The 20,236-nt window shown below is 33.7% G+C and overlaps 3 protein-coding genes across 4 annotated transcripts; 1 reads left to right on the forward strand and 2 right to left on the reverse strand.

Moving 5' to 3' along the window:
• Nucleotides 1-1,466: 1,466 nt before the first annotated feature.
• Nucleotides 1,467-8,886, reverse strand: LOC111778120 (uncharacterized). 2 transcript variants are annotated; one of them, XM_023657783.2, is made up of 22 exons: nt 8,739-8,886; nt 7,890-7,984; nt 7,708-7,778; nt 7,517-7,594; nt 7,273-7,395; nt 7,010-7,060; nt 6,764-6,904; nt 6,554-6,676; nt 6,383-6,460; nt 6,172-6,264; nt 5,980-6,093; nt 5,653-5,730; nt 5,140-5,238; nt 4,840-5,031; nt 4,042-4,117; nt 3,728-3,831; nt 3,379-3,638; nt 3,166-3,309; nt 2,861-3,085; nt 2,380-2,458; nt 1,889-1,952; nt 1,467-1,778 (listed from the first exon to the last, which is right to left on the reverse strand). In XM_023657783.2, the coding sequence occupies exons 2-22, from the start codon at nt 7,978-7,980 to the stop codon at nt 1,660-1,662; spliced, it is 2,403 nt and encodes an 800-aa protein (XP_023513551.2). In that variant the 5' UTR covers nt 7,981-7,984; nt 8,739-8,886; the 3' UTR covers nt 1,467-1,659. The 2 variants fall into 2 exon arrangements, with proteins under 2 accessions (XP_023513551.2, XP_023513549.2); XM_023657781.2 differs by having other exon boundaries at nt 8,770-8,861.
• A 1,374-nt stretch (nt 8,887-10,260) lies between these two features.
• On the reverse strand, nt 10,261-10,999 carry LOC111778119 (uncharacterized). Its single transcript, XM_023657780.2, has 2 exons — nt 10,759-10,999; nt 10,261-10,655 (listed from the first exon to the last, which is right to left on the reverse strand). The coding sequence occupies exons 1-2, from the start codon at nt 10,872-10,874 to the stop codon at nt 10,430-10,432; spliced, it is 342 nt and encodes a 113-aa protein (XP_023513548.2). The 5' UTR covers nt 10,875-10,999; the 3' UTR covers nt 10,261-10,429.
• A 2,221-nt stretch (nt 11,000-13,220) lies between these two features.
• Nucleotides 13,221-19,822, forward strand: LOC111778671 (alcohol dehydrogenase class-3). The gene is made up of 9 exons (XM_023658627.2): nt 13,221-13,376; nt 13,455-13,591; nt 14,857-14,903; nt 15,001-15,326; nt 15,933-16,015; nt 16,814-16,889; nt 18,972-19,129; nt 19,218-19,379; nt 19,557-19,822. The coding sequence occupies exons 1-9, from the start codon at nt 13,343-13,345 to the stop codon at nt 19,671-19,673; spliced, it is 1,140 nt and encodes a 379-aa protein (XP_023514395.2). The 5' UTR covers nt 13,221-13,342; the 3' UTR covers nt 19,674-19,822.
• Nucleotides 19,823-20,236: the final 414 nt, after the last annotated feature.

Here is a 20,236-nt window from a genome sequence, read left to right on the forward strand (position 1 = left end):
AGAAAAGGGATAATTAAGGAGTTAATTAAAGAGAGAAAATAAAACTGGTAAATGAGTGAAATGACCGAAATAGCCCTGAGTTTTGGTGGAATTACGGGAAGCGAGACAGGGACAGGTCGGGAAAGATGTGGTGGCCAGGTGTGTCTGAAAATCAAAAACGTTGAAGCGGTAAGCTTTGGTCGGATTTGATGCCTAATCCAATCAAAACTCTTTTCTGTTTATAACTAAATAAATAAATATAATTTCCCTCTTTTTTTATTTTTTATTTTTACCCCAAAATAAACATTAAATAACAATATTCATATGTTTGAGTTACTTGAGTTTTAAAACCCTAACCCTAGTTGATGTTTAAAATATTAAATGTAATTATAATTTGTATTAATATTAATATTAAAATTAAACTAACATGAAAAAGGTTGTTTCCGTATCACCGCCAAAAAGGACGGAGATATGAATTATCAATTATTAAGCATTATTCTCATTGTTATTTTATTGTTTTAAAAAATAATAAATAAAAGAAAAAATAGGAGAATTTTAATTCACGTGATGGCTGTGAGGGAAAGATAACGTGCAGGACTCCTACTTTATCAACGCCTTCACTTACCTTATTCTCCTTATTTTACTTTATTATATATATATATATATATATATATATATATATATATATATATATATATATATATATATATATATATATATATTTTAATTATTTTTAATAATATTTTTTTATTTGAAATTGATTTTTACTTAATTGTTATAATTTTTTTATTGAAAAAATAAATAATAAAGTCTAAAAAATGAAAACAAAAAATTTAATGAAAAGAGTGTTTAGGTAAGCTAAAGACAAATATGACATTTATAGGCTAAATTGAATTATGACCATACATTATATTTGGAATGAAAGTCTTTTATCTTCCCTCTTCTTTCAGTCATCACATTTGAGTATAATTCTTTTTTTTTTTTTTTGTAATCAACTAAATATAGAAAAGCCCCACAATCACTATTACATATTTTTGGAAACAAAATTACTCTTTTTATATGGAATTGAAAGATTCAACCCTCTCGTCTTTTAGTTTTTTAATATTAAACTCTTTAAATATAGATGAAAAAGGTCGATAATATTTAGGTTTTGAAAATAATTTAAGTAAAGTTAAATTTAAACAAGTATATAAAATTAAGGTTGAGTAATCATAATAAAAGGGGTTTATAATGGTGGCCAATTAAGCAAGTTGGTGAGGGACTAATGACCTTTGATTTTCTATCATCTTTCCAAACGAATTCAAATTTCTAATCCGATGGCTAAAAAATTGAGAATTTTTTTTTTCTTTTTATTAGGAAAAATATTGATTGATGGAATAATGAAAGGAAAAGAGACTTATAGCCTTTGAGGCAATAACTGCTAAATCTTGTACAACACTCTAAATTTATTGCTTCACTTTTTTAGTTGGAATAGATCAACTCTACTCTATCAGAATTTTAAATGCATCCATTTCCCTCAATAATTTTCAAATATGTTATCTAAGAAAAGGGGGCTGGAACTCTAGCTTTGCCACCTTACAAATCAAAATTGTTCCTCCTGTAGGGCTATAAATACATAATAAGCTCAAAAAAGAAAAAAAAAACATACATCAAAACTTCAATCTGGTTCATACAGCAATCTCAAACATCAAGGAGAGGGAAGAGGTGTTCAGGCCATTTGGGATAAACACGCTTGTATAAGCTCATGCAAACTGTGTCATGTTGCTGTAAAACTCCATTGAAAATACACTTCATTGCTCCTGTGTTGCACAAGATTACAACAGGCCACATGTTATAATGATAGGACTATGAGGAAGATTATTAGCCATGTCTAGGGTAAGTACTGAAGTTCAGGTATTGGGAAGCTTACCGTGTGTACCAACAGGTTCCTTTACACGACCGCGTCTGCCACACTTCGTCCACACATCCACAGGCTGCATCAATCATTCAACATTAGGAGGAAAAACCATAATATAAGATATATTCGATGGCAAGTGATAATCTTCATGCAAGGATTTTTTATTTATTAAAATAGCAACCATTCAATGCAAGAGCTTTGAGTTCAAGCCCTTACTTTATTCCTCCGTTTATCATTTCAATTTTATACTATGATTCTATGTTTCTCAACCAAAAGCATATAATTGTCCTGTGAAAAATTGAGTTTAGAATGAATCATTAGCGATACTTTCAAAAAAAAGTTCCCCAATTTGAAGAGAGCACTAGTTAATTCATCCTGCCAGGGAAGTCTTAGTTAAGAACGGGAGAAGAGGGCATAGGGCATTCTCTAATACAAGATCTGTTCAATTTCAATTAATACCATTCAAAAAGTAACAGTTAACAAACTTATATGCATTCTCTTACCTTGAACCATCTCACGTCATCAGGATTGTGAAACATATATCTCACTGTAGCTTTCAATTTCGATACTCTTTGAGGATAACTGCACACAACAAACGGAAGACAGCTTTCAGTTTTAACAATTATGAAATTCCCACTGCATCAGATTAATTCATGAAAAATAATTCCGAAAACTATATAAACTGATGAAAATAATAATAATAATAAATAATAGACTATTGAACTGATGTTGAGTTGTTCGCTGACCGTAAGCTCAAGAACGAGTATTTCAAGATGGTAAGCTTAAAGAGCTTAAATTCAACAAAATAAGATCATAAAATTTTCATACTAAGACAAACTAGTAGACAACCATTTCCCCTTCTTTCCCTCTCCCTTTGTGGGAAGTATAATTCTATTGTTTGATAAAGAGAATAACGAAAACAATATTTTCAAATGAGGTAAAAAAAAATCATTACTTTGTTGACAAGGACATAGATTTCATTACCCGGATAAAATAATCTTCTTCAAAATTATCCGCCTGGGGTCAATACACTTTAACGAACCAGAAGCAGCAAATGAAGAGATTCCTTCGACATTCCTCAGGACTATCAAAGGAAGTGGAGCAAACGATATAGGAGCATAAATTGAAGCAATAGAAAATCTTCCAGCATGTAGAAATCTCTCCATCTTGTGCTTGTCCGAATTAAAGTTGTCAGATGAAAATATTGGCCTGAAATTTGAGAGATGGTTATCTAAAAATATAAAAGTGAAAAGGCAGATGCCTCTTATCGAAAGGTTAAAAAAAAATACCTTGTAACAAATTGACGAAACCCAACATGGAACACCAATTTTTCTTTTCCCTTGAGGGGATGAGATTTCTTATCATGCTTCTTGGAGTTCTGAGTAGTCCCAACATTATCGGATATCTCTTCAGAGACATCATGCATCTTGATGCTGAAACAATATTAGTTAGAAGCTAGAATTTATTCACAGAAGAATAGATGGCAGTTCAGCAATAAGTACCTGAAATGGAGGACAGACATCTTGGATTCATGCTGCAGAAGTCCACAAGCTGTAATTGGCATTGACTTTGCTAACTCACATAATTTTGAAGCAGCACCAATGGGCACTTCCTTCACATGCAGCCTTAAATAGGAGCTTGATGCCACACAGTCATCTCTATTCCCTTGCTCTAATTCTAGAGCTTTAGCAAGAACGTGCTTTTGTGTTCTGGAAATGTTACTGAATTCAAAAATTCTAGAATAATCTTGAGGCAAACTTTCCTGAATTAGAAAGATAGAGAGGTTTTGGTGAATTAGAGTAATGTTAAGAAATAGTATGTGAAAGCATAATTGAATAATAGGAATTATACATGAGGATCCCACGAGGATGTCCTAAAGGATTTAAGACCTCGATACTTTGCAAAGCGCTTTCTGGCAGGAATATCCATAGGTGTATCCACTTCATCTGGAAATTCTGTAACGACAAATAAGAAAGATTATTGAACATCCATATATAACATTGAAAACCACCAAGCATCTGCCACAAACTTTCATGCTCAGTTGTTTTACATGCAAGAAACTGATAATCTCGTAATTGTACGGAAACACTACATTCAAACTGTCATCAATGTTTCGATAACTCTTCAATATCCATAAGAAATAAAATAAAATAAAACAAACTAACCTTCATCATCAGTGTGAGCATTTTTAATCTTTTGAATCTCATCCAATTTTTGTTCGTTGGTCAAGTTTTCACCATCCTGCATTGGAATGAAATTTGAGTGACTAGGCAGCATCAACAAGAAACGGTAGAGAGAGGCAAAAAGTAACCTTACTCTCAATGCATAAGAAAGTTCAAGTTATGAAAGTTGTAAAAGAGAATGCCCTCTTAATCTCTTTTCATGATTTAGTTTTTTCTCTATTTTAATTTGTAATGCACAAGATTTGGTTTATCGTTCTGTTTATTACTGTGAGTTCACTCTATATTTGCTAAGCTTCTCTCTTAATTCAACATTTACTCGAATAATACTAGGAGTTATCCTATGATGTGACTGGAGTGTTATGTAAAAGGTGAAAATAATCGTTAGAACTGTGCAAGCTTCAACACTTTGTTAGGTTAATTTGCCTGGAAAGAAACCAACACATCAATGATAGGCATAGAGATTGAAGATGGTTTGGAATACAAGTTTATTCTTTACTGCAATTGGTTTAAAATGGACTGAAGATAGTTTGGAATTCAATCAATATGATGATTCCTAGCAGTGCAGACTTTTTGAAACTTTCCGCAGTTCTTTTAAGATTTAAAATCCCTTTATAATATTCCATTTTTTCAGCATACTACAAAAAGCTTATAATAACTAGAAGGTTGTCTATTTCTAGTTGCACCCCAGGATGCTAGTTCTCTAGCTTTGAAGCAATAGTCATAGTCTGGTGAAATAAGCAATGGTAAATCACAGATAAGAAAAAACAATGAGATTCTCACCATCATCACAGAATCCATATCTGTCTCGTGATCAGAATTTATTAACTCAAAAGAAGCTTGATCATCATCACTGAGGCATGGATTATTAAGGTCATCCACTTCATTTGTATAACCACTGTCTAACATCATACCATCAGATTCATTGTCAACATCAGAATCCTCATCATCTGTGTCACCTATTTCCCAAGCTTCCTGTGTATTTTGGTAGAAGTGAAGGAAAAAATATGAGATGCTGAGAAGTAGTATAAAACTATGAACATGTAAATCGTGGGGGAAGCATTAGCAGATTAATATGCAAACCTGATACTCAGAAGTGCCATGAGCAAGTACTCTTTTCCTCAAATGCTTTTCTTTCTGATTTCTATCGGCCTCAGCTCTGTCTGCCTCAGTTGGCCAAGTCTAAGAGAAAAACAAATTAACAGTCTCAAACATCAACTATAAATATAACTAACCAAGTGGCCTGAGATTATGTCCTAGAAATAGCATTTGTACAACAAGATTAAAGAATGTAGAAACACCTTAAGGCTCTTAGATTAGTTCGGAAGCATATAACAAGACAAACAATTTTAAAAGTACGAGGAAAAAAATAACAAGAATAAAAAGTATAATTCTCATCTAGTTGACTTCCATATCTCAAGTTAACTTCTTTTTAGCTTTTACATGAATATTTTTAAATCATGTATTTAACTCCCACCAGCCACCATGAAAGAAGAAATAGCAAGGAAATTAAGAATAGTAAACCATGCATGAAAAAAGACCAATGTCTTGACTCGGTTTTTATAGAAAAGTATATTTCTTATTAAAAAAGAACACCTGTTCACCAGACAGAGGATCAGGATCGTTCTCGACAACCAATGGCTCTTGCTCTGATGGCTCCAACAGTTGAACAACCTACATGTCAAGAAAGGTGAAATTTAAAATCCGTAAGAAAGTGAATGCATACACAAGGAGCAAGCGTTATATGCAAACATAAAATATTATTTAAAAACTTCACTTGAAGCACAATGCAAGTAAAATATGCACCGTAATACCTATGAGAGAAGGAAATTCCATCCCCCTATTAATACATTTCTCAAACTGAACAGTTAATGAAGAAACTAATCTATAAGAATAGCTTTTCAGTAGAAAATATATAATTACCTCCACATCGTGAGTATCCATAGCATCTTGTTCCATTCTTGGATTCAATGGAACTGGATCCTTGAGAACTTCAATTCTGCAAAGCTGGAAATCTCCTGCTCCAGCAACATGAACCTGATAAAAAGAAAGGCACATATGAACAACAAATCAACCTACCTGAAGCAAGAAAAATGGCAAAGCAGAGGACTCTACCAGCTGATTCACAGAAAGACTCCTAGCACGTAGATAACCAGTGAGAAGAAGGGTACATTTTCCTGAAGTACAATTATCAGCTACCATATCAACCTACAGTAGTGCCAGAGAATTAGCAAAATAATAAATAACAAGCAGATGTTCCTCATAGAGTAAAAAGGAAAACAGTGATCAAAGCTATGAATGTATTAAAATACACATATTTAAAGACCTTTTGAGACATCAAATAAGGCCTTTGATTTCTCCAATGAGGAACAGTGAGTCTTTGCTCCTTAAAAAGCCACATAAACTGCAAATACAAATTCAAATCATTAAAATAACTAAATAAGCATAAAAAGGTGTGTAAATGAGTAACCTACACGAACAACTGAAACTTATTTACCTTGTGTAACTCATCTTTAGTATCTGCAGGATAAAACTTACAATCCTCCGGAAATTCAGAAGTAAGGCTAGAAATACACATTTTTTTATAATCGTTTCTTTTCTTTATATCAGTGGGTAGGTCCTGCCAGAAAAGAAAAAAAAAAGCTTTAACTGTACGAGCAAAGAATTCTACCCCTTTTAGATTAGAAGTCTCAAAAAAGGAACATACTCGAATAAACACTGCAGTACTCGGTAAACCCAGAGATCTTAATAGGGAAAGGCATTCGCTTCCAAATGAGTCAATGTAGAGAGATGTGCTTCCTTCAATATAGTAGCTCGCAGAGGTCACAAAAGCAATTAGGTCGGCTACCTACAAATTAATGGGTACATGGCCAATTAATAAACTAAAGATCAAAACTTAAAACTTGATGAGTGAAGAAATAACAAAAGATACAATTTCAGGAGAAGTTAGAACCTTAGCCATCTCCATACACGATTGCAAATCACCATAGGGTGCTTTCAGTACCTGAAGCATAAAAATTTGACCCAATGAAAGCAAGCATAAGGATTGGTACAGAAAAAGATTATTAGGGGCTCAGGACAATTCAATAAATGGAAAAGGATAGTAATGTGAAAAAATAACTTACCTTTGCTCGCAATGACCCAACAACATTGTTAAAAATAATTTACTTAGAAAATATTACTAAAACCATGAAGAATCACGTAGATAGAACTTACTGTTGCCCGTAGCTTGTACTCTGAAGAAGCAACTGTAGATGACGAAGATCCAGGAGCTAACAGAGACAAAAGATCCTCAGCAAGTGGATTCAGGTCTACTGAGGCGGAGAGACCAAACAGAACCTGTGGTCATTGTGATCAGTACTATTAACAAATAGAATAAGAAAAATGTCTGAAAACAGAAAATGATTTAAATAAGAAAGAAAGCTAAATGTAAAATGCTATCGATATTCTAACTACTCACTATAACTCTAGGAGGATTTTTTGATCCACTCGATGCTCTTTTGTCCTGTAAAACAGCTGCCCTTTTCTGCTCTCGAATCTGCAACAAGCAAACTCGGTAATTAAAATAAAGAAGCACCACCAACAATGAGACAAGCTTAATATGCCCAAGGAAAAGTAAGAATAAGTAGAAAAAGATTGGACATCAAGTACCATCTTATTACGCTGAAGACGAGCAGCCCTAGCTCCCTTAGCTACATTATTCTTTGTAACTTTGCTTCTATCTGATGGCCCAAAACTCAAATTAGAAACCAATGGCTACATAAACCAAATATTAACTAGAAAAGAAACACGAAAACAGGTTTCCACGAACCAGAAGGAAAGAATATATGCACCTTTAAAAGAGGTTTTGTGTTGTTGTCGCGTTGCCTTGGACGAGAAGCGTGATTTATGGGGTTTATTGACTTGAGCTCGACTCCCTCCCATGGCACTGTAAAAATTGTATGCATAGCATGCTAATAAATTCTAGATGCCAATAAGGTTCTCAACTCTAACAGCTCAAATAACTTAAAAACATCGAAAGCGTAAACTAAAGTGAAATTCTTCTCAGGAGCCAATGAATCGATAAGACTGCCCTGCTAGCTTCCATCTCACGAATTTAAGTAAACTTATAATCCAGGCGGCATAAATAGGGCAAATTAAGTCGTACCCTTAGAACCCATAAGAAGGGTGTGTCTGCTGCTAATAATTAACTAATTTTGACTATCTTTTTTAATAAGAGGGAGTGTACAGATGAGGCAGAGTTTAACGTTCTCTTCTTCTTCTATTCTTTCTCCCGTTAGGTAATTGAGATTTTGGGTGCTGGATGATGGACCTAGTAATCACTGTCAAGACTATATGTAAAAGTGGCTACGAGGAAGTCCTAAACCTTTTTATTTTACTGTTTTAAACTTCTGAACTCATCACAGACAATATACACTGCTCTTGTTTCCAGTAATTAGAAGTACCATACTGATTGGTCAATCATAGTCGGAGGGAAGGAAGCTCAATCTCTACAACAGGCCCATCTTCTTATTGGCTACCATAGATTTAATCTAAAATCACATAGAAACCAGCTAAAATCTACAAATATAAAGAATGCCTGAGGTTCCTCTGTGAATCAAAATAATTCCTCCTTCCCATACCTGTCCTAATTTGAGTTGTTCAAGAGCGTAGAAATACGTGAATGGAGATTGGGAAAATACCAGTAACAAGAGAGTAGAAAATCAGTGCAACCTGTTGAGAGGGAAGCGGCAGTGAGCTGCTCGAAGGTAGAAGGAGCCGGCGCGAAGAAGTTGGTGCCGGCGGGAGAGCGAGAGGAAGGTGAAAAGAATGGCAGTTAGGTTTCCCCTTTGTTTTATTTTTATTTTTATTATTATTTTATTTCATAAAGTGGGCCGAGTTTTGGGCTACTATGGAGGTTGGGCTGATTTTTTTTCTTTCCTTTTCCAATTTTGAAATTTTGGTTCGGTTTTCTCCGTCTTGTTTAAACCGGAAAGCGAACCGATTGTTACGATCTTAAAGTATTGAGAACCGAACCGAATGGTCTTTATATTCAAATTTGAAGTTCCATGTACTATTTTCGTAATCAGCTACTAATATTGCGTGTTTACGATACAATTTTATACAAACTAATTGTATATAATATTTTTACGCATATGTCTCCGTATAAACGATTTGGATTAAATCATTTGTAACAACATAAGTCATTTCAAAAAAGGGTTTTTATGACAAGACACCCACGTCAATTATATACTATCCATACAATTGATTACGTTGAATAACAGCTAAAATAAATAAAATTATTAATTACAATATTTTATAATATAAATCTCAATACAAACGATTTAATAATAACTACGGTTGGATGATAAAAGTTTAACGTCGACTAATTTAGAGAATGATCATGAGTTTATAATCCATAAATACTAACTCTATTGGTTTGAGACATTTTGAAAAGTTCAAAGCAAAACCATAAAAACTTACGCTCAAAGTGGACAAATATCATACCATTGACGAGAGCCGTATTTATATAACAACTACTATCATCTTCAAACTGGTAAGTGGAAGGAACCAACGAAAATGTCCAATTACACGAAAAAAACATACACAATTTGATTTGACAGTTTTATATTAAAAGTATATAATAAAAATGTTATTTTTGAATATACCCGTTACCGCTTAAATCTATCGTTGGGTATATTATTCAAAATAACATATATTATTTTTTGAATTCAATAATTAGCAGACATTGTGCCCTCATCGTTATTTAAAAAAAAAAACATTATTTTAATCATCATAATTATTTTTGAAAAACTATGATAAAATTACTATTTTACCATTTAAAGAGTTAAAAATATATATATTTATTTAAAAAAAAAAAAAAAAAAAAAAAAAAGGAAAATCTATAATTCGAAGTTATCGCATTGGTAAGGAAACCTGTTAGAAACGGGGACCACATACTTCTTTTATCCATCATAAATATAGCTTTATTCCAATATTTAATTACGAGAAATTGATATATTTGTTTCATTAAAAAAATAACGAAAAGGATAAGTCTTAAAGGAAAATACCAATCACAATAAAACAACGTTGACCAGTCAAAGGAACATTAAAAGCCCCTTTTAAATATGGAAGAAGATTGGTTTGAATGGGACTTTCCCTTCCACTTTTTATCATATTACTTTAAACCATATAATTAATATTTTTTTAATTCAATAATACATTAAAAAAAAAAATATATATATATATATATTATCAATATGTCAATTGAGTAACAATTTTACTAGTTAATTGTCTAACTCGTTTCTCCTCCATTCTCGAGAGGAGGACAACCACACGACGAAATAAGGGCAAAAATAAAAAGAATATATTTACATGAGGAAGTAATAGCAAATTAAGACGAAGATGGAGATTCAAACTTGTAGAACTTATCAACAGCAACAGAAACATCCCAAGTGCAGCTAAGGCCTTTAGGAATGGTGACCAAATCACCGGCCCCAAATTCTGTATATTCAGTCTCAGCCGATCCTTTGGCATAAGCCTTCACCTTTCCCTTCACCAAGTAGCACGTCTCTTCTGCCTCGAACTTCAGCTGGTATTTCCCCGCCGAGCAGCCCCACCTACACAAAAATTACTCAACCATCACCCACCCTAGCTCAAACCCAAAGGCTAAAGGCTCGAACTTACGCGAAAGCTTAAACCGATAGATTACGATATACTTACTTTGGCCAGCTCTGGATGTTGAGCAGAGAAAGCTTGGCTTGAGAAGGGTTCCTTTCTACGATGATTCTGAGGTTGTTTGTTGAAGGATCGTTACTGTTTCCTTCTTCATTGGCCATTTTTTTTTTTTTTATAGAGAAAGAACAAGAAAGAGAAGAGAAAAGGAATCTTTTGATCTTGAATGCAATATAATGAGAAAAGGAAGAAGGCTGTGGGAGATTTATAGAGAGACAAATAAGGGGGGTTTTACTTCTTTTCTTCGTCTTTGGGTGTTTGTTCTGTTTTTATTATTCATCTTTTACTGAGGTTTAATTGTCGAAAATTAAAATATCGGTCAAGCGATTTATAGAGGTGAGGAGGTTCAGAGTTGTTAGATCTCACATCAGTTGGATAAAAGAATGCTGACAACGACACGTAATGGACCAAAGTCGATAATATCTATCACCCAGATAAATATTATTCACTATTTATTTGGATATTTAACTCATAAATTTACGAGAACGGTGAGAACTGTGATTATATATAATATGTTTTTTTTTTTAATGCTCATTTATTGTTTTGGACCTACCACACCATACTCACTCCTTAGTGCTCCTTTTTCCAGAAAAACTTAGTTAAAGAACATAAAGATAAAAGCATTTTTACTTTTTTTTTTTTTTTTTTTTCAACTAACTTTACACCTACCCACTAAAAAAATCCCACACACATTTTGTGTTTTTAACGGTTATATTTTGGTTGAATGTTTGATTTATGGGTTAGGCTTTCAGTGCGTTATGTTTCAAAAAATATGTATTATATTATGCTTAACAAGATATAATATTTACTTTATGTATTCAGTAAAAAAACGACTGGAAAAGTACCATTATCCATTTATATTATATTTAAATTCTCTTTTTTACGAATATATTTTATTCTAATTATCATTTTATAAACTATGATTCTCTTTCAAATCTTAATTTATTGTATGATTTTTAAAGCAACACGTCTAGTCAAATTAATTAATTAAAATAAACATCATCGTCTCACATGTTTATAAAAACGAAACGAAACAAAGTAAATATATTATTTTGTTATATTTTAATTTATTTTTTGAAAAATAAAAAATATATATCGTGGCTGTTTATATTTAGTGATTATTTATCTGATAATTATCCATTTGTTTGTCGTTGTCGGAAGCGAACGTAATTTTGTGAAATCCCGTTTACTTGGTCAAATCGTTGACCAGATTCTTTTAGACACGTGGCGGAGTTAGAATGGAAGACCGAAATATCGAAGTTTGACCGAAGTTATTTACAAACACACCGACGTAGCTTTTTCTCAGGCCCTTTTCCTCTCTGGACCAATCAGTTGATGCCATGTCATATTAGGACCCAATTCTCCATCTTCGTCCCACGTGCGATCTCTCTTCATTTTCATTTTATCCTTTTTGTTATTGAATAATTCCGTATTTTGATTTAATATATTTCGAGCCAAAAAACTATCTTTTTTATTTTTAAGCATGTGGTAGTAGTTACCCAATGCTATCTAATAAAATAAATATATTAATATTTTAAAATTTGGGTGAATTTTGACTTCTACGGCTATTTCAACGTGTTCACACTTCAACTTTATAAATATTAATTGATATTCATTTAATTTCAGAATAAATTAAATAATACATGAGCTTTGTATTTATTTATTTATTACTATTTTTTTTTTGTTTCGAGGACATACATTGCATCTCGAAGGCAATAATGCATTGTTATTTAATATATAAACAAAATTGGTGGGATTTATTTTAGGTTTTAATTTATTTGGAATGTTTGCGTGGATAAACTTATATCATATTCGAATTAAAGTGATTTAAATAATATGAAAATTTAAAAATTTAAAATAAATGAAAATTATTATCTTACTTTTTTTTTTTTTGTGGCGTCCTATGTGAACGAAGATAAAATATGATGAAATGATTCGTGCTAGTTTATGAGATAGTTTTTAATTTTATAAGTGATAAGTAAGTAACGTGGTTATATCATAAAAGATGTAGAAGAATATCGAGATCATCTAGTATCAAATTCTAAAGGTGCGTTACAATAATATTATTAGATTAAATTTGAATTATATTAATTAAATCAAATTTGATTTCATATTTAGAACGTGATTTATGTTTAAACTAAATTTAGACAGAATGGTTCTGGATTATAAAAAATTGGATAATGTATAATTCTAGAACAATGTAGAAATCCTTTTATAAAAAAGGCCCAAATGATTGGGCCTTATGAACCCTTTAAGCCACTGGGCCGGCCTTTTGATTATTGGGCTATCCGGTTGGACCTCTTTTTATATATATATATATATTGTATGTAGAAGAAGTGAAGAATATTTAATCTCAATTAATTTAAGTAAAGTTGAGACATGACATCAATTATATCTTAAAAGGACGAAGGTAAGAGATTTTTAGTCCGCAAATAAAAGGGAAAAAAAGAGGAAAAAATAAAAGAAAAAAATTGTAGAGGCGCTATTATTTGAAGTATAAATAGAGACATTTTGGTTTGCCTCCTCCTCATCTTCTTCCTCAATTTCTTTCACTGTACTTTCAGTTCTATCCATGGCCACTCAAGGTCAAGTTATCACATGCAAAGGTACTCCCTACACACATTTCACTTCTTTTCTGCCGTCGATTCTTTTGATTCAGTTCGATCTCTTTTGATTCTTGCCAGCGGCGGTGGCCTGGGAACCCAATAAGCCATTGGTGATCGAGGATGTTCAGGTGGCTCCGCCACAAGCCGGCGAGGTCCGAGTCAAGATCCTCTACACTGCTCTTTGTCACACCGATGCTTATACCTGGAGTGGCAAGGTTGTTTTTCTCTTCTTTAATTTCTCAAATCATAATCGGTTCAATTGTCGGTCATTTTCTGGCGCGTATTGTTTACTAATTCTGTATTGTTTTCGAGTGATTCAATGAGGGTTATTAGATTTCGTTTTTTTTTTTTTTTTATTAATCGAGTTCGTGGTTTTTAGTACCGCTCTGTTGGGTGGTGGAAGGGAACGCATTCGTTGTTCTTTATGCATTTGTGATTGTTATGATGTGCTCAGATTAGGAACTCCGGGTTTCTGCATGCTGTGTTATGTTTGGTTCTGTTAGAGTTCGGCCATTTGGACAAGGTTGGCTTTGGGTGTGCCAGCCATGCGGTCTGAGACAATTAGATAATTGAAATTCTAAATATCAAGATCCTAGCTCCAAGGTTGGATGGCCTTCGAGATTTAAGGTTTCCACTTGAGATGTCTTCTTTATGGCGTATTGTTGCAAATTCTTCAAAATCTTAATAGCGTTGGCTAGATCCGGTTCTTTGCTTCACTTGTAGCCTAATTGTTCTTCCTATTCCTGGCTTGATATTATTTGTGATGGGCTGTTTTTGTATTTTCCTTCGTTTGGTTGAAAACTGGTTCTCTTTAAAAAATTGAAGATCAAATAGGTTGTGTAAAACTTGTTTCTCAATTTTTAGTCATGTACCAATTGATTCTATGGTTTAATTGGCAGTTCGTTGTCTTTCACAAACCTTGCTACTTTTGGGGCGTGCTATTCCAAACGGTGGAGTGTCTAGAATTAGGGATCAAGGAAATATGGTAAACTAGTGCTATTAATTTACAACTAAAAGTCAATCACTTTGATAACCAAGATGTCTTTTATTTATTTTGGATAAGTAACAATTTCATGCATGGAATGAAATACAAAAGAGGGGAAGACAACCAAGCCCCAAACACTTTGATAGCTAAAATGTAATTAGTTCATTATCTCTCCAGTTCACGTGGCACCTCCCTTACATGTGAAATATTTTGCAAGTTTTTTTGCATACTGAAAGTAGTGTTGTGAAGAACATTCGAGCTTCAATCCTGTAAATAAAGCAGGAGCTTTTGGCTATGGAATAAATGTTACAACCAAGAGCTTGCCCCTAAAATGCATCGAGGACCTACATGTTCTGTGATTAATTATTTGCATATTTCTCTTTTCAATGTTGTGCTTTGTTATTATCATCATTATCATTATTTTATTCCCTGCACAAGTAAAAACTCGAGTCTCTCAATATCAAGTTCTGAGGTCTGATTTTCATCTCTTTTCAGGACCCTGAAGGTCTCTTCCCCTGTATTCTAGGTCATGAGGCTGCAGGGTATATAACTTTCTTTTTGAAGTCGGATGCCAGATATTCTCGTTTTTATTATATATTTATTTCATTGCTTAAGCGGCAATATAAAACCCATGGGCAGGATTGTAGAGAGTGTTGGTGAAGGTGTGACTGAAGTTCAGCCTGGAGATCATGTCATTCCTTGCTACCAAGCAGAATGTCGAGAATGCAAGTTTTGCAAATCGGGGAAAACTAACCTTTGTGGCAAAGTTCGTGCTGCCACGGGGGTGGGAGTAATGATGTCAGATCGTCAGAGTCGTTTCTCTATAAATGGAAAACCTATATATCACTTCATGGGCACGTCAACATTTAGTCAATACACTGTTGTTCACGATGTTAGTGTTGCAAAGATTGACCCCGCGGCTCCTTTGGATAAAGTATGCCTTCTTGGATGTGGTGTTCCCACAGGTAGTGATATGTTAAACTTGCATCAATATCTATTACTTTTGTAGTTGGACAATTTCTACACCTTTAAATACAAGAGCAAAACGCCCAAAAAAGAAAAGGAATAACTATGATCCCACCAATGAAAGTGGGAACTAACAAGTCAGTAAACTTGAAAGACGAGGAAAAGACCTTCTATGGGTTACGATAGGTGCCAAAGAAAACTATATTAGCATTCAATCAATTAGCATGAGGTCAGGATGCCAAAGGCTCTCAACGAACATGTCACAACTCACAACCACTAGGAAAGAAGGAAAAAATTCTGGCATACCAAATTACAGTCCCAACTCCCCCTCCGTAATCACTGCAGACTTTGAACTGACTAGCATCATTATCCTGTTTCATCTGTGAAAAATTTCGGAAGAGAAAGGAAAATTTTAGATAAAGAGATCTATTTGTTTGTTGAAGTTTAATTGTCAAGTGTGTTTTCTATCGAAGGGGAGACAATGCAGCTGACGTTCAGTTTGCCTTTTGTTTTTCTGATCCATTCGTTTCTTTTGAATGAATCTCTTCACGTAAAATAATATCTATTCAGAATTCATTAAAAGCTGTTGCTTATGGTATTTTCAGGTCTTGGAGCTGTTTGGAACACAGCAAAAGTAGAGCCAGGGTCCAATGTTGCTATTTTTGGCCTGGGGACTGTAGGCCTCGCTGTAAGCTTCATATAAGACCTTACCGTTCTTTGACTGCCCCTTCTTTCCTCTAAATCAACCTCATCTTGATTCTAATTTAGCAAGGAGTTCTTCAAAAATTGATGTTTGTCAATGTTTTAGAAGAATTTTGAGGTGTCAATGAGCTCCAAAATGAAACTCAATTTCACCCTTTGATCTTACATGTCTGGTTTTTTGGAGGCTTGCACCTCACCAGAGATGTACGCCTCCATTGGAAGGCATAGAGTCTTATAGTTATAGCCTTATACGTTAAAGGCAGATGGGCTGCACGTGATAGCTATAAGAATATTACGGACTAATATTTTGAAATATGAAAGCTAAATAATGCATGTAGATATATAATTCTAATACTACTTTTATCACAGGTTAAGAATAAATGCAAGGGACTAGTATTATAGAATACGCTGATCGTATGTGATTATGACTGTGCTGTCAAAAAATGGAAGCTTTACTAAAAATGACAATTGATAATGAGTTTTCTACCCATTAGCTTTAAATATTATTGATACTGTTACATTGGGGTCTTGCATTTTTTTAATGCTATATATTAGCTTGTCTGTATTACACAAAGCTCATGCTTTGCCTCTCTAAGCAAAGTTAGTCTGCTCTTAGCCTTCTCAAACATTGATGTTTGCAAAGGCTTGATTGCTGCTCGTCATTTCTTCATGAACCTAGAAATATAATTCAACCCCTTTCATATTTATCTTTTTTTTATTCTTATCAGCTAAATTGTTTCTTTGGCTAATAGCATCAATTTCCCTGTTACCATAAATTTGACAGGTGGCAGAAGGTGCCAAAGCAGCTGGTGCCTCACGTATAATCGGCATTGATATTGACAGCAAAAAGTTTGAAATTGGTATACCTTGTTTTTCACTTTTATGCTCTATTTCTTGAAGTTATAATCTAAAGAAGAGTTATTATAAAGCAAATTATAATCTTTGAGTTTGTGATTTTATTTTTTTAATTTCATCATGGTCATGTTTTGTAACTGGTTTGCGACTTCCTGCATAAACACAAGCACAACACAAACATGTAAGAAGTGTGGCGGGTTTTTCCCAAGGGGCAGGGGAGGGCAAGAGACTAAAGGGACATTAGGGATTGATTTTAAACTTTTAAAATCACTATTATTTTTCAGACAATTTTAGCTCAAGTGCTTCGTAAGTATAAATATGAAAATTTGTTCTTGAGATTTCTCCTGCTGCAGTGTTGATTAGATAAACAGTTCCATGCATCTTCAATTAGCTTTATCAAAATTTTCTGTTGATAATATATTTTCTTGAATATGCTATTATAGTTTAGAAAGATAAAGAAGGGAGGAAAGATACTTTTGAAGAGTGTATGACTATGACTATATGGACAACAAATTTTAATACTCTTTTCTTTTTCTTCTAAATTTTAAAAATAAAATGAGTTCAATATGATACTAAGTTCAACTTATTTAGAAATTTGGGTTGACTTTTTTTTAGTAAGCATGTTAACTTCAAAATATATAAGGTTGACTAGACTTTTTAAATTTTTTTTTTATTTTGAGGCATTGTGGATTATATATATGAATTTTATATTTATTTAGTTGGGGTGGATTTATTTTTTCTTAAAAAGAAAATAATATTTTCCATTTTATCTTGTTCTATTTTATCTCTTATTTCTCTATTCTCTCCACCCTCACAACCCACCTCACCCACGACTGCCGTTCCTCTTCCCTACACTGACAATCGCCCTCCCCACCTAAATTCTTGCCGCCGTAGGAAACGAAGAAGAAAGATCTGTTTCATTCCGGTCCCTGATTTGTCTCGGCAGATCTATCTCCTTGATTCCGATTCATCTGTGATTACCAATTTTAAGCAATACGAAATAAGTTACAAATGTGTATATTGTGAACAGATAGGGAAGATTTTACCTATTTTTAGCATGATTCTTGTTATTTTATTTTCCACAAGGATTTGTGTTTTTTTTTGAAGAAATGGAACGATTGGCTAAACGATCTGGAGTTTTGCCTTATGGGTCTCGCATTAGATGGCATCTAATGGTTGTGGGAGAACTTAAACTTCAATTTTTGAAGAAATTTGAAGTTCGAAATCTGAAACTTGAGGTTGGATGAGGTTTGAGATCTGAAACTTCAGAGGGGAAATGGCTGCTGGCAATGGGTGGAGAAGAGAGAGACAGGAGGCGTTGGGGTCTCGGGTTGAGTCACCGAGCTGGGCGTAGGAGGGAAATAACTGGGGGGTGGTGGGTGGGGGTGGGAGAGGAAAGAATATAAGGGAGAGATTTTTTTTTTTTTAATAATTTTTTTAATAAAAATATAATTTCCAACGTCAGCCACTAAATAAATAGAAAATAAATAAATTAATGTCACATCAATTAAAAAAATGATAAAGAAAGATCTAGTCTGCTTTCTGTTAACTACAATGTGGAGTGTGACTCGAAGGTAAAATAAGCCACTCACCATAACTAAATGTGTTTTTTTTCTTCTTTTTATAAGATTTTTGTGAGTCATCTTTGTTTGAGCATAACTGGAATTCTCCTTGACTAGATTCTTACTAATTTTTTTAATATGTATGTCAATTTTTTGGATGTTTGTTTTCTTGTTCTTTACCATTTATGATCAGAAGGATAGAGATTAATGGTCTTTTCGTTCTTTTTTTTTTTTTTTTTTTTTTGTTTGTTTTGGTTTTGGTTTTTGTTTATCATCCTTTCGTCTTTTGCTATTTTATTCAATCGATGAAATCAGTTTCTCCTACAAGAAAAATCACATTTTTCTTTATTTTGTTTGATTTAAATGGTAACTTTTCCTAGCTTTTTAACGCTCAAATCTGCTGTTTGGTGCTTGAATATCATGAACCTGACGGGGTATGAGAAGATTTGTCTTTGTCCCATGATTCTTAAGGGGGCAATGAGATGTCTGGTGTTTGTTATGACACAATTTACCGATACCTTGCAGCTAAGAAATTTGGAGCGACTGAATTTGTGAACCCAAAGGAACATGACAAACCAATTCAGCAGGTCATCGTTGATCTCACGGATGGCGGTGTTGACTATAGTTTTGAGTGCATAGGGAATGTCAATGTGATGAGATCTGCTCTGGAGTGCTGCCACAAGGCGAGTGGCATAACAAATTTGAATGACTTGATATATCAATTGAAGTAGCTAACATAAGATTGTGAACGTGCATGCATATTCTTACCAGGGCTGGGGGCAATCGGTCATTGTGGGGGTCGCAGCATCTGGCCAGGAAATATCCACGAGGCCTTTCCAGTTAGTGACTGGTCGTGTCTGGAAAGGAACAGCTTTTGGTGGTTTCAAAAGTCGTTCTCAAGTGCCTTGGCTTGTTGAGAAGTACTTGAAGAAGGTATCTTCAGCTTTTATTTTGTTTTTGTTCATCTTTTAGAAAAATAAGTTGACAATTGTACTTGTTTATTAATTGCACTTTCTGAAAACGTCTGCAAGATTTTGAAAACCATTAGCAACAAACACTTCTACTTTTCAAAGGTTTAAGATGCTTATTACTATCTCATCCATGCTGCAGGAAATCAAAGTCGACGAATACATAACCCACGAGTTGACCCTGGAGGAGATCAACAAAGCCTTTGATCTGATGCACGGAGGCGATTGCCTGCGGTGCGTTCTTTCTGCCCATCCCTAAACTAGAACAAGAATCTCTGTTTCTTCATTATGCAAGTTTCAGAAATAATGCTGTTGAAATCTTATGTGATGTTTCTCATTGGTTCATGTGTGTAATGAATGATGTTTTAGCTTTATTCTTAAATTTGGTACGAGTATTTGATGCCTCTATGATTCAAAGCAGTTAATCCATTTAAGTTAGGATGGTTTTGATGATGATGAATGTGTTAGGTCATTTCATTGAAAATCCAAGTACAGTCATTCCTTGAAGTTCTGTGATTCTCCTAGTAGTTGTGTTCACATGGGAAAATGAGGCACCTAAAAGATATAGTGGAAATGGGATAGGTGTTGCTTCTTTGCTCTCATCCCAAGTTTCTTATGAAACTAAAACCTTTCACAGCTTTCCAAAAGTTTTACAATTTATTTTTTATAGCAATGTTTGAATGAACGTTTATCTAGACAAACCATGCATGTGCCTCCCTACTTCCACCTACGACAATATTGCATGCTTTAAAACTTTTCCTTTTCGAGTTCTGTTTCCAAAAAAATTCTAGTATTACGGGAGTATGCATCACCATTCCATTC

Source organism: Cucurbita pepo, chromosome 17 (genome assembly GCF_057944985.1).
Source record: "Cucurbita pepo subsp. pepo isolate OVF chromosome 17, ASM5794498v1, whole genome shotgun sequence".
Lineage (NCBI taxonomy): Eukaryota > Viridiplantae > Streptophyta > Magnoliopsida > Cucurbitales > Cucurbitaceae > Cucurbita > Cucurbita pepo.